We start from the raw sequence: 11,247 nt of genomic DNA, 5'->3' as shown, positions 1-11,247 counted from the left end.
AGCTCTATGTAAAAATCGACTTTTGTCGCGCTGTAGCTCTGCTCACAGAAGTTTCCTCAAAAATTCCATCAACATGTGCATTACTATGTGTGACAAGATTATTCACAAGAAATTTAAAGTCGATATTCCAGGGGTCTTGTTCTAGAGTCTTACCTAATATAAACTTCAACGTTTGACTTTAATACTGCTACTAATAGAGGCAATTTTTTATGCTGTTTTTCATAAAAACCTTTGAATTACCTCTAAATTTCAATCTATCGTTAAATGGCCTCAATGATCCTGAAACTTTTTATGCAAAGTCCTTCAATTCTGAAATATGTCTGTAGTACACACTCCGGACGAGGTCTGATCTTCTAATCCCACCGGTTCTTGACTTATAACTAAAATCTGCGTAAAATGAAGTTGCCCTGTGTAATGGAAACGTCGCCATCTATCAACGTACGAGTTAAGATAAATTCACGCGCATGCGCAGTTTATAGCTTTGGGTTGTTTTCGTTTTGAAAATCAAAATAAATTGTTTACTTTTGCAACTTAATTAAGTTTTAAGTCTAATTAAACGATTAAAACTTAAATTCATGATGGGTGATTCTTTAAATAGTGATAAAGTTATTTTCGGTCAGATTGTCGTAGGTCCACCTGGCTCAGGGAAAACAACCTATTGTTCAACGATTCATAAGTTTCTTAATAAACTTGGCCGTAAGACTTTCATTGTAAATTTAGGTGAGAATAAGTTAAATTGTTTCCCTTTGTTTAAATTTTGATTACAATTAATGTGACAATTTTCTAATTCTTTTCTTCTTCTAGATCCAGGTAATGATGTATCACTTCCATACAAGCCTGACATTGATGTTACCCAATTGATTTCTCTGGAACAATCAATGAAAGAATGTAACTTGGGACCAAATGGAGGTTTAATTTATTGTATTGAGTATTTGGAGACTAATTTAGATTGGTTAATTGATCGGATTCGTCAAATTTGCTTCAATGATTCCGATGGAAATACAAGTGATAAACCATCTTATCCATATCTCATATTTGATTCTCCAGGTCAAGTTGAACTTTATGTTCACAATAAGAGCCTAAAAAATATAATCACCAATTTAACAAGACGAATTGTTAATGGTTTTGATTTAAGATTAACTTCTGTTAATTTGGTTGATTCTTATTATGCCAACGATCCTGGTAAATTCATCTCAGCTCTTCTTAATTCATTGGCGACCATGTTACACTTGGAGTTACCTCATGTTAATATTTTATCCAAAGTTGATTTAATTGAGAAATTTGGACCAATACGATTTAATATTGACTATTATTGTGAAGTTATGGATCTGAAATATTTAATTGATCAAATGATTGATGATCCATTTTTAGAGAAACACAAGAAACTTAGCCAATCAATTGCCGATGTTATCGAAAGTTATGGTCTGGTATCATTTGTACCTCTCGACATTAACGATCCGAAAACAATGGTCAAAGTGATGAGGCTAATTGACAAAGCCAATGGTCATTTTCTGATGGACATTGAAACAGAGGAAAAGGTACAAGAAATTTACGAATCAACTCAAAAAGCGGAATTTGATTATGCCAAATACATGACAATTCGTGAGAGATTAATCAATTCAGAAGATATTGGCAATTCTTCTTGAAAACTTAATCCATATTCAATTTCATTGGAATCACTAAAAACTACTATCAAGTTAATTGTTCTCATCACGTTCTGGTCAAACAATTTAATGGCGATTTCACTGTACTGCCAACTAGTTGATTTTACTTTCACTTCAATCAACTAATTGTTATTCTAATTTACAGAAAAAAAAGCTTCATTCTTTTTTCGTGTCTTAATTGTCACAACAATATCTGTATAATTACCTGAACTATTCAGTATTTTTCTCAAATATTGTTGATTATTGTAAAGAGACACACGAACAATAAACAATGAGAAAAAAATTACAACCTTAATACTGTTGAAATTCAATGTGAATACAATATTTGACCTTGAATTTCAATAGGAATCATGGTTAGTTAACTAATGACTGTTAGAATTTCATTCTCATGGAAATTCAATTGAAATGAAAGGTTGATGTTATTGAGAGTGATCATCAGCTGATCGCAACCTTATTATCATTTGAAAGAAACACAACAAAGAAGTAACATCTAAAATCTTTAACCAACACTAATCATCGTTCGTTTTTTTTTAAATTGTGATTTATATTCGATTCCTCATTCAATCCATCAGGTAAATTCAATCTAATTAATTGTTCTCTCAAACCAAAAACACGAAAAAATTGTCAGCCATTACCTTGAGAACTCGTAACTGTTTCCTTAGGATTTTCTTTCTAATGATATTATTTTTTTTCCTTTTCTTTTAGCATTTCCATCATCATGTCAAATGACCGAAATTCTGGTAAATCATCTAAACGGGTTGTTCTTAAGCCAGGACACTCTCTCATGGATTGGATCAAATTAGGTGCTGGTAATAAGGATCTCTCAGGAACCGCTGGTTCCATGCCTGAAGTAACCGTTGAAGAATTGGAGAAACATGATAATTATGATGATTGTTGGATATGTTTAGACCGAAAGGTTTATAATGTTACACCGTATCTTGAATTTCATCCTGGTGGAGCTGATCAGTTAGTCCAAGGAGCAGGTAGAGATGCAACTGAACTATTCAATAACATCCATGCTTGGGTTAATTACCATGGGATGTTATCCAAATGTTACGTTGGTAAATTAAAGCCTGGTACCCATGCCAAAAGAGCACCAGTGCCTAAGCCTGTTAAAAGTAGTTCCCAATCATCTTCATCTTCATCCACGACCAAATCATCTTGATTGTTTTTGCTTCCCCAAATATCCAAAGTATTATAAATCTCTAGTACAAACCTTGATGGTGCCAAAATTATATATATTCAAGGTGCAATTTAACAACAATTAACATCGTCCTGGTGATATAACACTAAATCCAAACAGCAACAAAACCTACTACTAAATATTTAGTGAGAATAATTTACTTTCATGTTCCTTAGGTAAGATTTTCTTTCAATTTTCTTCTCAGTTATTATCTTAATTACAATTCTAATCTGATTCTAATTTGATTATTCCTTTCATAGCTAAAATCTCTGTGATTAAATCTATTAATATACACGCACGGACACATTGATACGATTCGGGGATTTGATGATTGACTTATGATCCAAAACAATAACCAAAGAAGCAGATTTAACATTGACCTTAATTAACATTAATCAAGCAACTATTGGATCACATTATGCATGTCAAAATCTCACAATTAACCATTGGGAACAAGTGAACATTGTAATCATCAACAATTACCATGAGCAAAGTGATTCCAGTGAATTAAATATGACCAAATTACTACACATCCATTCATTAAAATGAGTGAAATCTTATCAATTGTCATCATCATCATCACAATAGACATTCAAGTATATTGAGTAACAATTAACAAAATTCAGTTGTCAGGAGCCTTCAAATTGACAGGGTGTTAATTGTAAATCACCGTGTTGATTAAATTTCATGCTGATTTAACTTTTCCAATTTTGATGTTAACACTATTCATTTCATTGCTTTATAATCACAATTAACAATTTTTTTTTTCAATAAGCAATATGTAAATACCACTAACTGATTGCTAAGCAAAATTAATGTATCGCACTAATCAAATTAGCTATTATATTGTTAAATTATCTCTCACTTTAATTACCAACAGATAATTAAATTTACTCTTGTTGTTTGAATCTAATTGTTGAACACACAAAAATCTATCTTCTCTGTTAATTTATCAAAATGGATCAAAATTCAATTCATTGAGTTACAATAATTGAACCACAAACAATTGATCATCTAATTGTAGTCCAACAATTTATAATTTATCACAATCAATTGTTAACTCTAATGATTAACTCTTATACTCAGTCAACAGAATGTAATTTGTTTCAATTAACATTTCCATTGAAAAAGATTATATACTAATCATGATTATTACAAATCTTTTCATTTTCCACTAAAGTTAGCCATTAATTAATGTTAATTGTGATCAACAAATTTCATCATTTTCCAGTAAAAATCTGAGAATTAATTTCGATAAGTTTTCTTTTCCATCCACCAGATGGCGCCACTAACGAAGATTTGTTAACATGTGTAAACATTGAGAGAGATTTTTTCATTCATTGTTTTTGTTGTGATTAAATTTTCTTGCTCTAGTTAATTGTGTTGGTTGATCAATTAATGTTGAAATGTTTTCCCGTCTCGGTAAAAAGGTAACCGAGTTTATCAACTTGTGTTACAATCAATATAAAACTAGTCTAATTGAAATTAAAGATGGTCTAATTGGTAGTCCGGTTAAATCGGGATTCCAATTATCAACATTAACTGGTTTCATTTATTTAATTAACAATAATCCTAGTGAACAAAGTTACCTTGATCAATTGGTAACTGCTCGTAATGATTTATTGATTGTTGGTGATAATATTCGTAATCCATCATCAGCTCAATTTGTCTCATTTCTTAATCAATGTCAAGGTGAACGGACACTTAGGAGACTTGATTTAGGAGTGATTAGTTTATTATTACGAATGGATCTTAATCCTGATTGTGCTGTTTATATTAATCAATGTGATTTCCTTAAGCCAACTTACGTTGAACAATTAACTGAAAGACTGGTTGATATTGGAATCGCCGGAAGATGGAGGATATTGGATAGAAAAATGATTGATTATGATGTTAATCCAGATGAATGGAGTTGATTTAATTTTCATTTTCCATTGTAATTTAGTTAACATAATATATCTGTAGATTAATTATTTCCTCTTGTTTCTTGTTTTTTCTTAATTATATCATCATTGCCATAAGAAGAAACAAACCAAGATCAACAAGTAAAAACATTCAATCAAAGTGATGATTTAAAATTGTCTAAAACAACTACAAATTAAAGTGTAATAATTGTTGATTCAATCAATATTAGAATTACAATTTTAAATTGTGTCTATCCTTTGGTAAATCTCAAAGGTAAACTTTACAATTTATTTATAACGTTAAAATATTCAACCAGCCAAAAGAGGAAAAGAAGAGTTTAAATTGTTTTTGATTCTTGTTGTTGGATAAGGAAAGGGACAGAGAGAGAAAAACAATAATATAATATATTAATTGTTTAAATAAATCTCTACAATTAGATGATTCAGTTTAGATTAACGGGATTTGATATTCGTTTATGTTGAAGAGGAGTAAACGGAGTTGTACCTCTAATATAAGGTTCGTAACATTGAACATAAACATCAGCGGTAAGTTCATCTAATGGGATCTCTGAATCGGTTTTAGCTAATTTATTGGCATCATCGACTTCCTTTTTAATTGCTAAATCAATTTCTTTTAATTCCTCACTGGTAACAAGATCAGCGTTCAAAATTTTATCCTTAAACGAGGTGATTGGATCTCTTTGTGTTCTAACCTCTTGAATTTCCTCACGAGTACGATAACTTGTTCCAGGATCGGACATACTGTGACCATGATAACGATAAGTTGTCGCTTCAACGACAAACGGACCTTTACCTTGTCTACAAGCTTCGGCAAGGAATCGGGTCGCCTCTCGAACGGCTAAAACATCCATACCATCAACCCATAAACCGGGAACATAATCTCCACGGGAAAAGTATTCAGTTGATGCTGCAGCTCGATCAGCTGATGTTCCCATACCATAACCATTATTTTCACAGATAAAAATGCAAGGTAAATTCCAGAGTTTGGCCATATTGTAGGCCTCGAATACTTGGCCTTGGTTAGCAGCTCCATCACCATATAAGGTTAAACAGAGATTACCATTGTTTTTATATTTATGGGCGAAAGCAATACCAGCTCCTAATGGTACTTGAGCTCCAACAATACCATTACCACCAAAGAAATTAAAATTGTACATATGCATAGAACCTCCTTTACCTATTGTGGCGCAAGAAAAAAGAAACAAAGAATTAGATATGAGGTACTAGAGAGAGAGAGAGAGAGAGAAATATGCCAATAATGTTGAGTGTTACCTCGAGCACAACCAGATTTACGACCGGTCAATTCTGTAAGAATAGCACTTGGTGCTACACCACGAACAAGAGTCCAACCATGGGCTCGATAAGCAGTGATCACTGAATCCTCTTTAAGAATGGCATTTTCCATTCCAACGGCAACAGCTTCTTGACCAGAATATAAATGACAGAAACCTCTAATGGCTTTCTCTTTGTATAAAGTATTTGCAGCGGCTTCCATACGACGGATAAACATCATCTGCTTATATAAACTCAAAGCATCATCTCGAGTAACTGTAACCTCTGTACTTGGACCTTCATCCATTTTATGCAATTTGTAAGGTTTTGTTTGGAAAGAGGCTTCATTGGATAACAATCGAATACACATTTGAAAATTAGCCTACAAAACACAAAGAAAAACAAAACAAAAAGGAATAAATTAAAAACCAAATGTAATCAAAATAGAAAACAAAATCAAAGGTTAAATTGTTGAAAGAAAAACAATTCAACTTACCGAGGAAAGAGATCGACTAAGAAAATTGCTCGAAATATTTAACATGGTTACTTCTTGTTAAGTTAAACTTAAACTCAATGAACAACAGAAAACAATTTAAATTAAAAAAAAAAGGTTAACAATTAGTTAATTAAAAAACAATTACAATTGATCAGCAACCGAGTTCAGCTGATTCGACCGACCTTGAAAAAGACAAAACTGTTAGTAGTAAAAGTGAAAAACAGATGGCAGGAAAATCGCCAAACGAAAAGCGGTTAATTTAAACTTGTCATTTCTTTGGAAAAAAAAGTTTCCTCAAGAAATTAAATTACGAAAAAGATGAAAGAAAAAAGTTCAATTAATTAATCATAAAACTAAACAATTAAAATCAAATGAAGAATCTAAATTGATTGGATGGGGGAGATGAATGAGATTAATTAAAATGTATTATTATTGTAACAATTAATGAAAATGATTCAATCATATGAACAAATCAAACAATCAAGAAAAAAAAGTTTCATTTTGATTGATTAAAAGTTAATTGTTATTAAATCATGAGTTTTGATTTTAATTGTAAGAAAATTTATCAATTTAGTTGTAAAAGTCACGTTTGTTTTGTTTATCAGGTGAAAATAATGAAGAAAAATTAACAATCATTGATGATACAAAGTTAATTGTTGTGTTAAATCAATTGATCAACCTGATTATCTATGGTAATCAAATGAAAATTTAATGACAAGTTAATCATTTGGAAAGTGGTTAACAACAATTTAAAATGAATGATTAACCATTTACAAAAAGGTTTTACCGTTTGAAGAAAATTAAATCTCAATCTAAACAATTTAATTTACTGAGAGTGTAACAATTTAATGATTATTTAAAGCAAGAAAAAAGCAAAACAAACATCAACAATTAACAATCATCTTAAGTGTGATAATAGATGTTAATTATAATAGATTGAGTTAATAATTAAGTGGAAGGGATAAAATTGTTCAATTACAAGGTAACACGTCAGCACATCATGAAGAATCATGTTAATTGTACAGTTAATTGTTTGTAAGTGCACAAAATGATTAAGGAAAATTTTTTTCTTCTTCTCAATTCTAATCAAAAGTAATTCTGACAATTTACTCCTCGTAACAAAAAAAAAATGATTAATTGTTTCTCATTCAAACTTATAAATACAATATTCATTATCCTGATTGATGAGGATCAACTGTTAGTTGAAGATAATGATTAAGATGATGATGAGAAATCATGAATTACCTTAATTGTTGAATAATAATATCAGAATCTGAATTACCTTTTTGTCCCACCTTGATTTCCACCCCACCTCCCACCATCCACCATGAACTTTTGTCATTTCAATTGGACACACAATTAACTTAATCATTATCATGATTAACAACAATACACTAGTCAAAAAATAAAGTTAAACATTAATTTTCTCATATCATTAACAATTAAACTACAAATTACCAATGATTAAACATTAATTACTCCAAACACTAATAATGATTAAGTGTCACTCCAACCATGACAATAATAATGATGATAATAATAATAATAGTTACACCTCTTAATTTAATGAATACAGGTCTATGTAATTGTAATTAATTAAACCAATTGAAATAGGAAAAAAAAACTTTTACACTTCATGCTAATCATGATCAATTTTAACATAATCAATCACTTAATTTACAGCAACAACAACAACAATCAAACCAATCATCAAATTAACAAAAATCAACTGTTTTCAAATCATTGGAATTATGTTCAATAATAAACCCACACACATACATACACAATCAAAATAGTGTTAATTGCTTGCAAATTGTAAGTTAATTCACTATTTTTGCTCAACAATTTAACTTGTAAACAATTGAAAACAAAATAATCAACAGATAAAAGTTAATTAGAAATGAGGAAAAATTAAAATCAAGGTAATTTTTCACTGTAGTTTTTGCCTCTTGACACATTGAAATAGATTGAACTTTTTTCAAGGTAATCATACAAAGGACTTGAAGCTTAACCAGAACCAGAAACCCAAATGATTTATCATGAAAACGTGAAGTGAGAGAGAGAGAGAGACCTGAAAGTCACCTTTAAATAATGATCATCATGATAATGATGATAAAATCAACAAATTAGATTCTGTTGTTGTTGTTTGATTGCAAATCGTTACAACGGTTACAAAGTTTCAAAAACTTTTCTTTGCATCATTTGATTCATGTAACAATTAAAAGAATAGCAAAATAGTGATTTGAGTTGATTGTTACAAATTGCTAATTGTTTATCTCTCTCTCAATACAATAGCAACAATCAAGGGGTAACAATTTAATTCCAATAATTGATATTAACGTGCCAAAGAAACATTTCTCATTCTGGTAACAATTAATGTTCACCTTCAATTTACATCTTCATTTACAGTCTTAATTGTTAAAGCCAATTGATTTGTCAAAACTAATGATTATTGCAATTTAATGGGTTGAATAGATTGAGAGAAATCAGTTAATTGTAAGGGTAACAATTAGTCAAATTATTATATTTTTTACACTACAAATGTATTAAGACTCTGATTGTTATCAAATTGTTTATCATTATCATATTTATTATAACCCTTGAAATCAATTTAGTGATTAGTTAATCGAGTTAATTATTGAAGGTGAGTAATTTTCTTATATTTGATTGTTAAATTGTCTGTTTAAAATTAATAGATTGTTATTACTTTTAATTGCATTTGATTAATTTTGACGGAAAAAATTTTCCAAAAAGTTAACTCAATCCTCTGATTAGTGTAGGTTGAAATTGGAAATTGATTATTAACTGATTTCAACATGAAAATTAATGATTATTATTAATGATTAAAAGGTGATCAAGTTAATTAAAAAGAGAGAGAGAGAAAGAAAAAAATTGCAATCAAAAGATGAGAAGACAAATTCTCAATTCTAAATGAATAATGTTCATTATGACAGAGAAATTTTTGTTCCAATAGTAAGTATCATCTCTCATCATCATCATCATCATCATCTTTAAATTGTTACCTGTAAGTTAAATGATTAAATTAAGCGTGAAAATGAGAGTATGATTAAGTATAAATGATTAATTTCATAAACAATTTAAAAAAAATCAACATAATCAAGGTTATTACATGACCATCAGGGGGTCATCATGGGTTAGGGTCAAATCTACAAAAATGATTAACCAATTGAGACAAGAAATGAAAACAATCAAATGTTTACAAAGTTACAGGTAAGTTTATCATCTTTGATAGTGATGATGATGATGATCATCATCACAGGTAATGTTTTAACCTGAAATGATGATGAAGATGATGAAGATTAGGATGATTAACGTTGAGAAATTAAGTAAGTAAATGAAATCAATGTGAATACATGTCAATATTTATCTTGATCATTTTTGAAGTTTCTCATTTCATCTTGTTAGCATCATTATCAAGATGACGATGATGATGATGATGATCAGAATTGATTCAGAAGCCACACCTTTAAAATTAACAATTTTAACTAATCAAAAGTAAGTTGAAAAATAAAATCAACTGACAAGACACATAATCAATTTTAACCAAATTGTTATCAACAGTTGATTTCTTGATTACATATTAATGTATTAAATTGAAATAGTACTAATCTTATGTGTACTTATTTGATTTACCTGTTGGCTCATCATCAACTTATCCCCTCCCTCTTATCATCATCATCATGCTGAGTTTCCCATGGAGTTTATTTTATCCTAATCCCTCCTTTCATATCCTGGGTGTTTTAAGTCACACTTTGAGCATCATCCCCAACAGAGGTCAGTTAATAGTAGTAGTAGTTAGTGGTCAGTAACTTTTGAAAAGGTAAAAAATTTTGATACTCTAACTTACCTTTAGTTTTTGTTGTTGCTGTTGTTGCTGTTTTGGTTACTACTATTAGTGAATGTGTATCTCTCGGAGTGAGATTGATTACCTAGAATCGTATCACCGGTGGGATTGGTCAACAGAATCAGATGACAAGAAACGATGAGGAGGAATTTTCTCTCTCTCTCTCTCTCTCTCTCTCTCTCTTCAAGGTGTGAATCTTTCAGCTCATTATTTCATGTTCCATTGCGTAAAAGAGGAGGAGAAAGTAAGAAAAGGTATCATGAAGGAGGAAGAGGAGGAGGTCAAGGTGGTAATTAGAAAGTAGAATGTCCAGTTGATACTTTTTTCTTCTTCTCTCCCAAAGTGTTTACTTTTCATCTTTCTCACTTAACAAAAAGATGAGAGAAAGAGATAGAGAGACTGAGGACGAATTAAATTTAATTCGTTTCTTTTTTACCTTCAAATTAATTGGATTTAGCACTTATTTTGAATCTCTCTCTGTTGGAGTCTATCGCCTTTATCATCTTATTCCCATCTTTTATCTCTCTCTCTCTCTCTCTCTCTCTCTCTCTCTCTCTCTCAAATATCAACATTTTCGCTTTATTTAAGTTAACACCATTAAAGATTAATACAAATACACTTAAATGATTGGATTAATTTACTTTGATTAAAAAGGTAGGTAATGATAAATACCATTTAATTTGATTTCTATGTTGTGATTAGAGATCTTTAATTATAAACCTTCAATTGCATTTCAACACAATCAAAGCTCAATTACTTTGAGATCATCTTGATAATCAGAGAAATGCAATTAAACCTCAATAATTGACTAACTTTAATTGTTGATTGATGGTTATCAGTGT

At 30.2% G+C, this 11,247-nt stretch overlaps 3 protein-coding genes across 3 annotated transcripts; 2 read left to right on the top strand and 1 right to left on the bottom strand.

Moving 5' to 3' along the window:
* Positions 1-395: 395 nt before the first annotated feature.
* LOC128387513 (GPN-loop GTPase 2-like) lies at positions 396-1,665 on the top strand. Its single transcript, XM_053346719.1, has 2 exons — positions 396-720; positions 805-1,665. The coding sequence occupies exons 1-2, from the start codon at positions 576-578 to the stop codon at positions 1,644-1,646; spliced, it is 987 nt and encodes a 328-aa protein (XP_053202694.1). The 5' UTR covers positions 396-575; the 3' UTR covers positions 1,647-1,665.
* Positions 1,666-4,173: 2,508 nt separating this feature from the next.
* On the top strand, positions 4,174-4,820 carry LOC128387514 (mitochondrial import inner membrane translocase subunit Tim29-like). Its single transcript, XM_053346720.1, has one exon. It carries the CDS (start codon positions 4,254-4,256, stop codon positions 4,761-4,763), a length of 510 nt encoding a protein of 169 aa, XP_053202695.1. The 5' UTR covers positions 4,174-4,253; the 3' UTR covers positions 4,764-4,820.
* Positions 4,821-4,983: 163 nt separating this feature from the next.
* Positions 4,984-6,737, bottom strand: LOC128387512 (probable pyruvate dehydrogenase E1 component subunit alpha, mitochondrial). Its single transcript, XM_053346718.1, has 3 exons — positions 6,541-6,737; positions 6,045-6,426; positions 4,984-5,949 (listed from the first exon to the last, which is right to left on the bottom strand). Exons 1-3 carry the CDS (start codon positions 6,583-6,585, stop codon positions 5,195-5,197), a joined length of 1,182 nt encoding a protein of 393 aa, XP_053202693.1. The 5' UTR covers positions 6,586-6,737; the 3' UTR covers positions 4,984-5,194.
* Positions 6,738-11,247: the final 4,510 nt, after the last annotated feature.

This window comes from Panonychus citri, unplaced genomic scaffold (genome assembly GCF_014898815.1).
Source record: "Panonychus citri isolate SS breed McGregor unplaced genomic scaffold, ASM1489881v1 Contig00092, whole genome shotgun sequence".
NCBI classification, from domain to species: Eukaryota; Metazoa; Arthropoda; class Arachnida; order Trombidiformes; family Tetranychidae; genus Panonychus; species Panonychus citri.
The sequence above is the reverse complement of the archived record's forward strand: the minus strand, read 5'-3'. Positions and strand labels throughout refer to the sequence as shown.

What these genes read in the sequence shown, in the direction of transcription:
- LOC128387514 (XM_053346720.1), top strand. Translation starts at nt 4,254, where the DNA reads ATGTTTTCCCGTCTCGGTAAAAAGGTAACCGAGTTTATCAACTTGTGT.
- LOC128387513 (XM_053346719.1), top strand. Translation starts at nt 576, where the DNA reads ATGATGGGTGATTCTTTAAATAGTGATAAAGTTATTTTCGGTCAGATT. An exon ending in GACTTTCATTGTAAATTTAG is followed by an intron (nt 721 to 804) that starts GTGAGAATAAGT and finishes TTCTTCTTCTAG; the next exon opens with ATCCAGGTAATGATGTATCA.
- LOC128387512 (XM_053346718.1), bottom strand. Translation starts at nt 6,585, where the DNA reads ATGTTAAATATTTCGAGCAATTTTCTTAGTCGATCTCTTTCCTCG. An exon ending in TTAGTCGATCTCTTTCCTCG is followed by an intron (nt 6,427 to 6,540) that starts GTAAGTTGAATT and finishes TGTGTTTTGTAG; the next exon opens with GCTAATTTTCAAATGTGTAT. An exon ending in TAAATCTGGTTGTGCTCGAG is followed by an intron (nt 5,950 to 6,044) that starts GTAACACTCAAC and finishes GCGCCACAATAG; the next exon opens with GTAAAGGAGGTTCTATGCAT.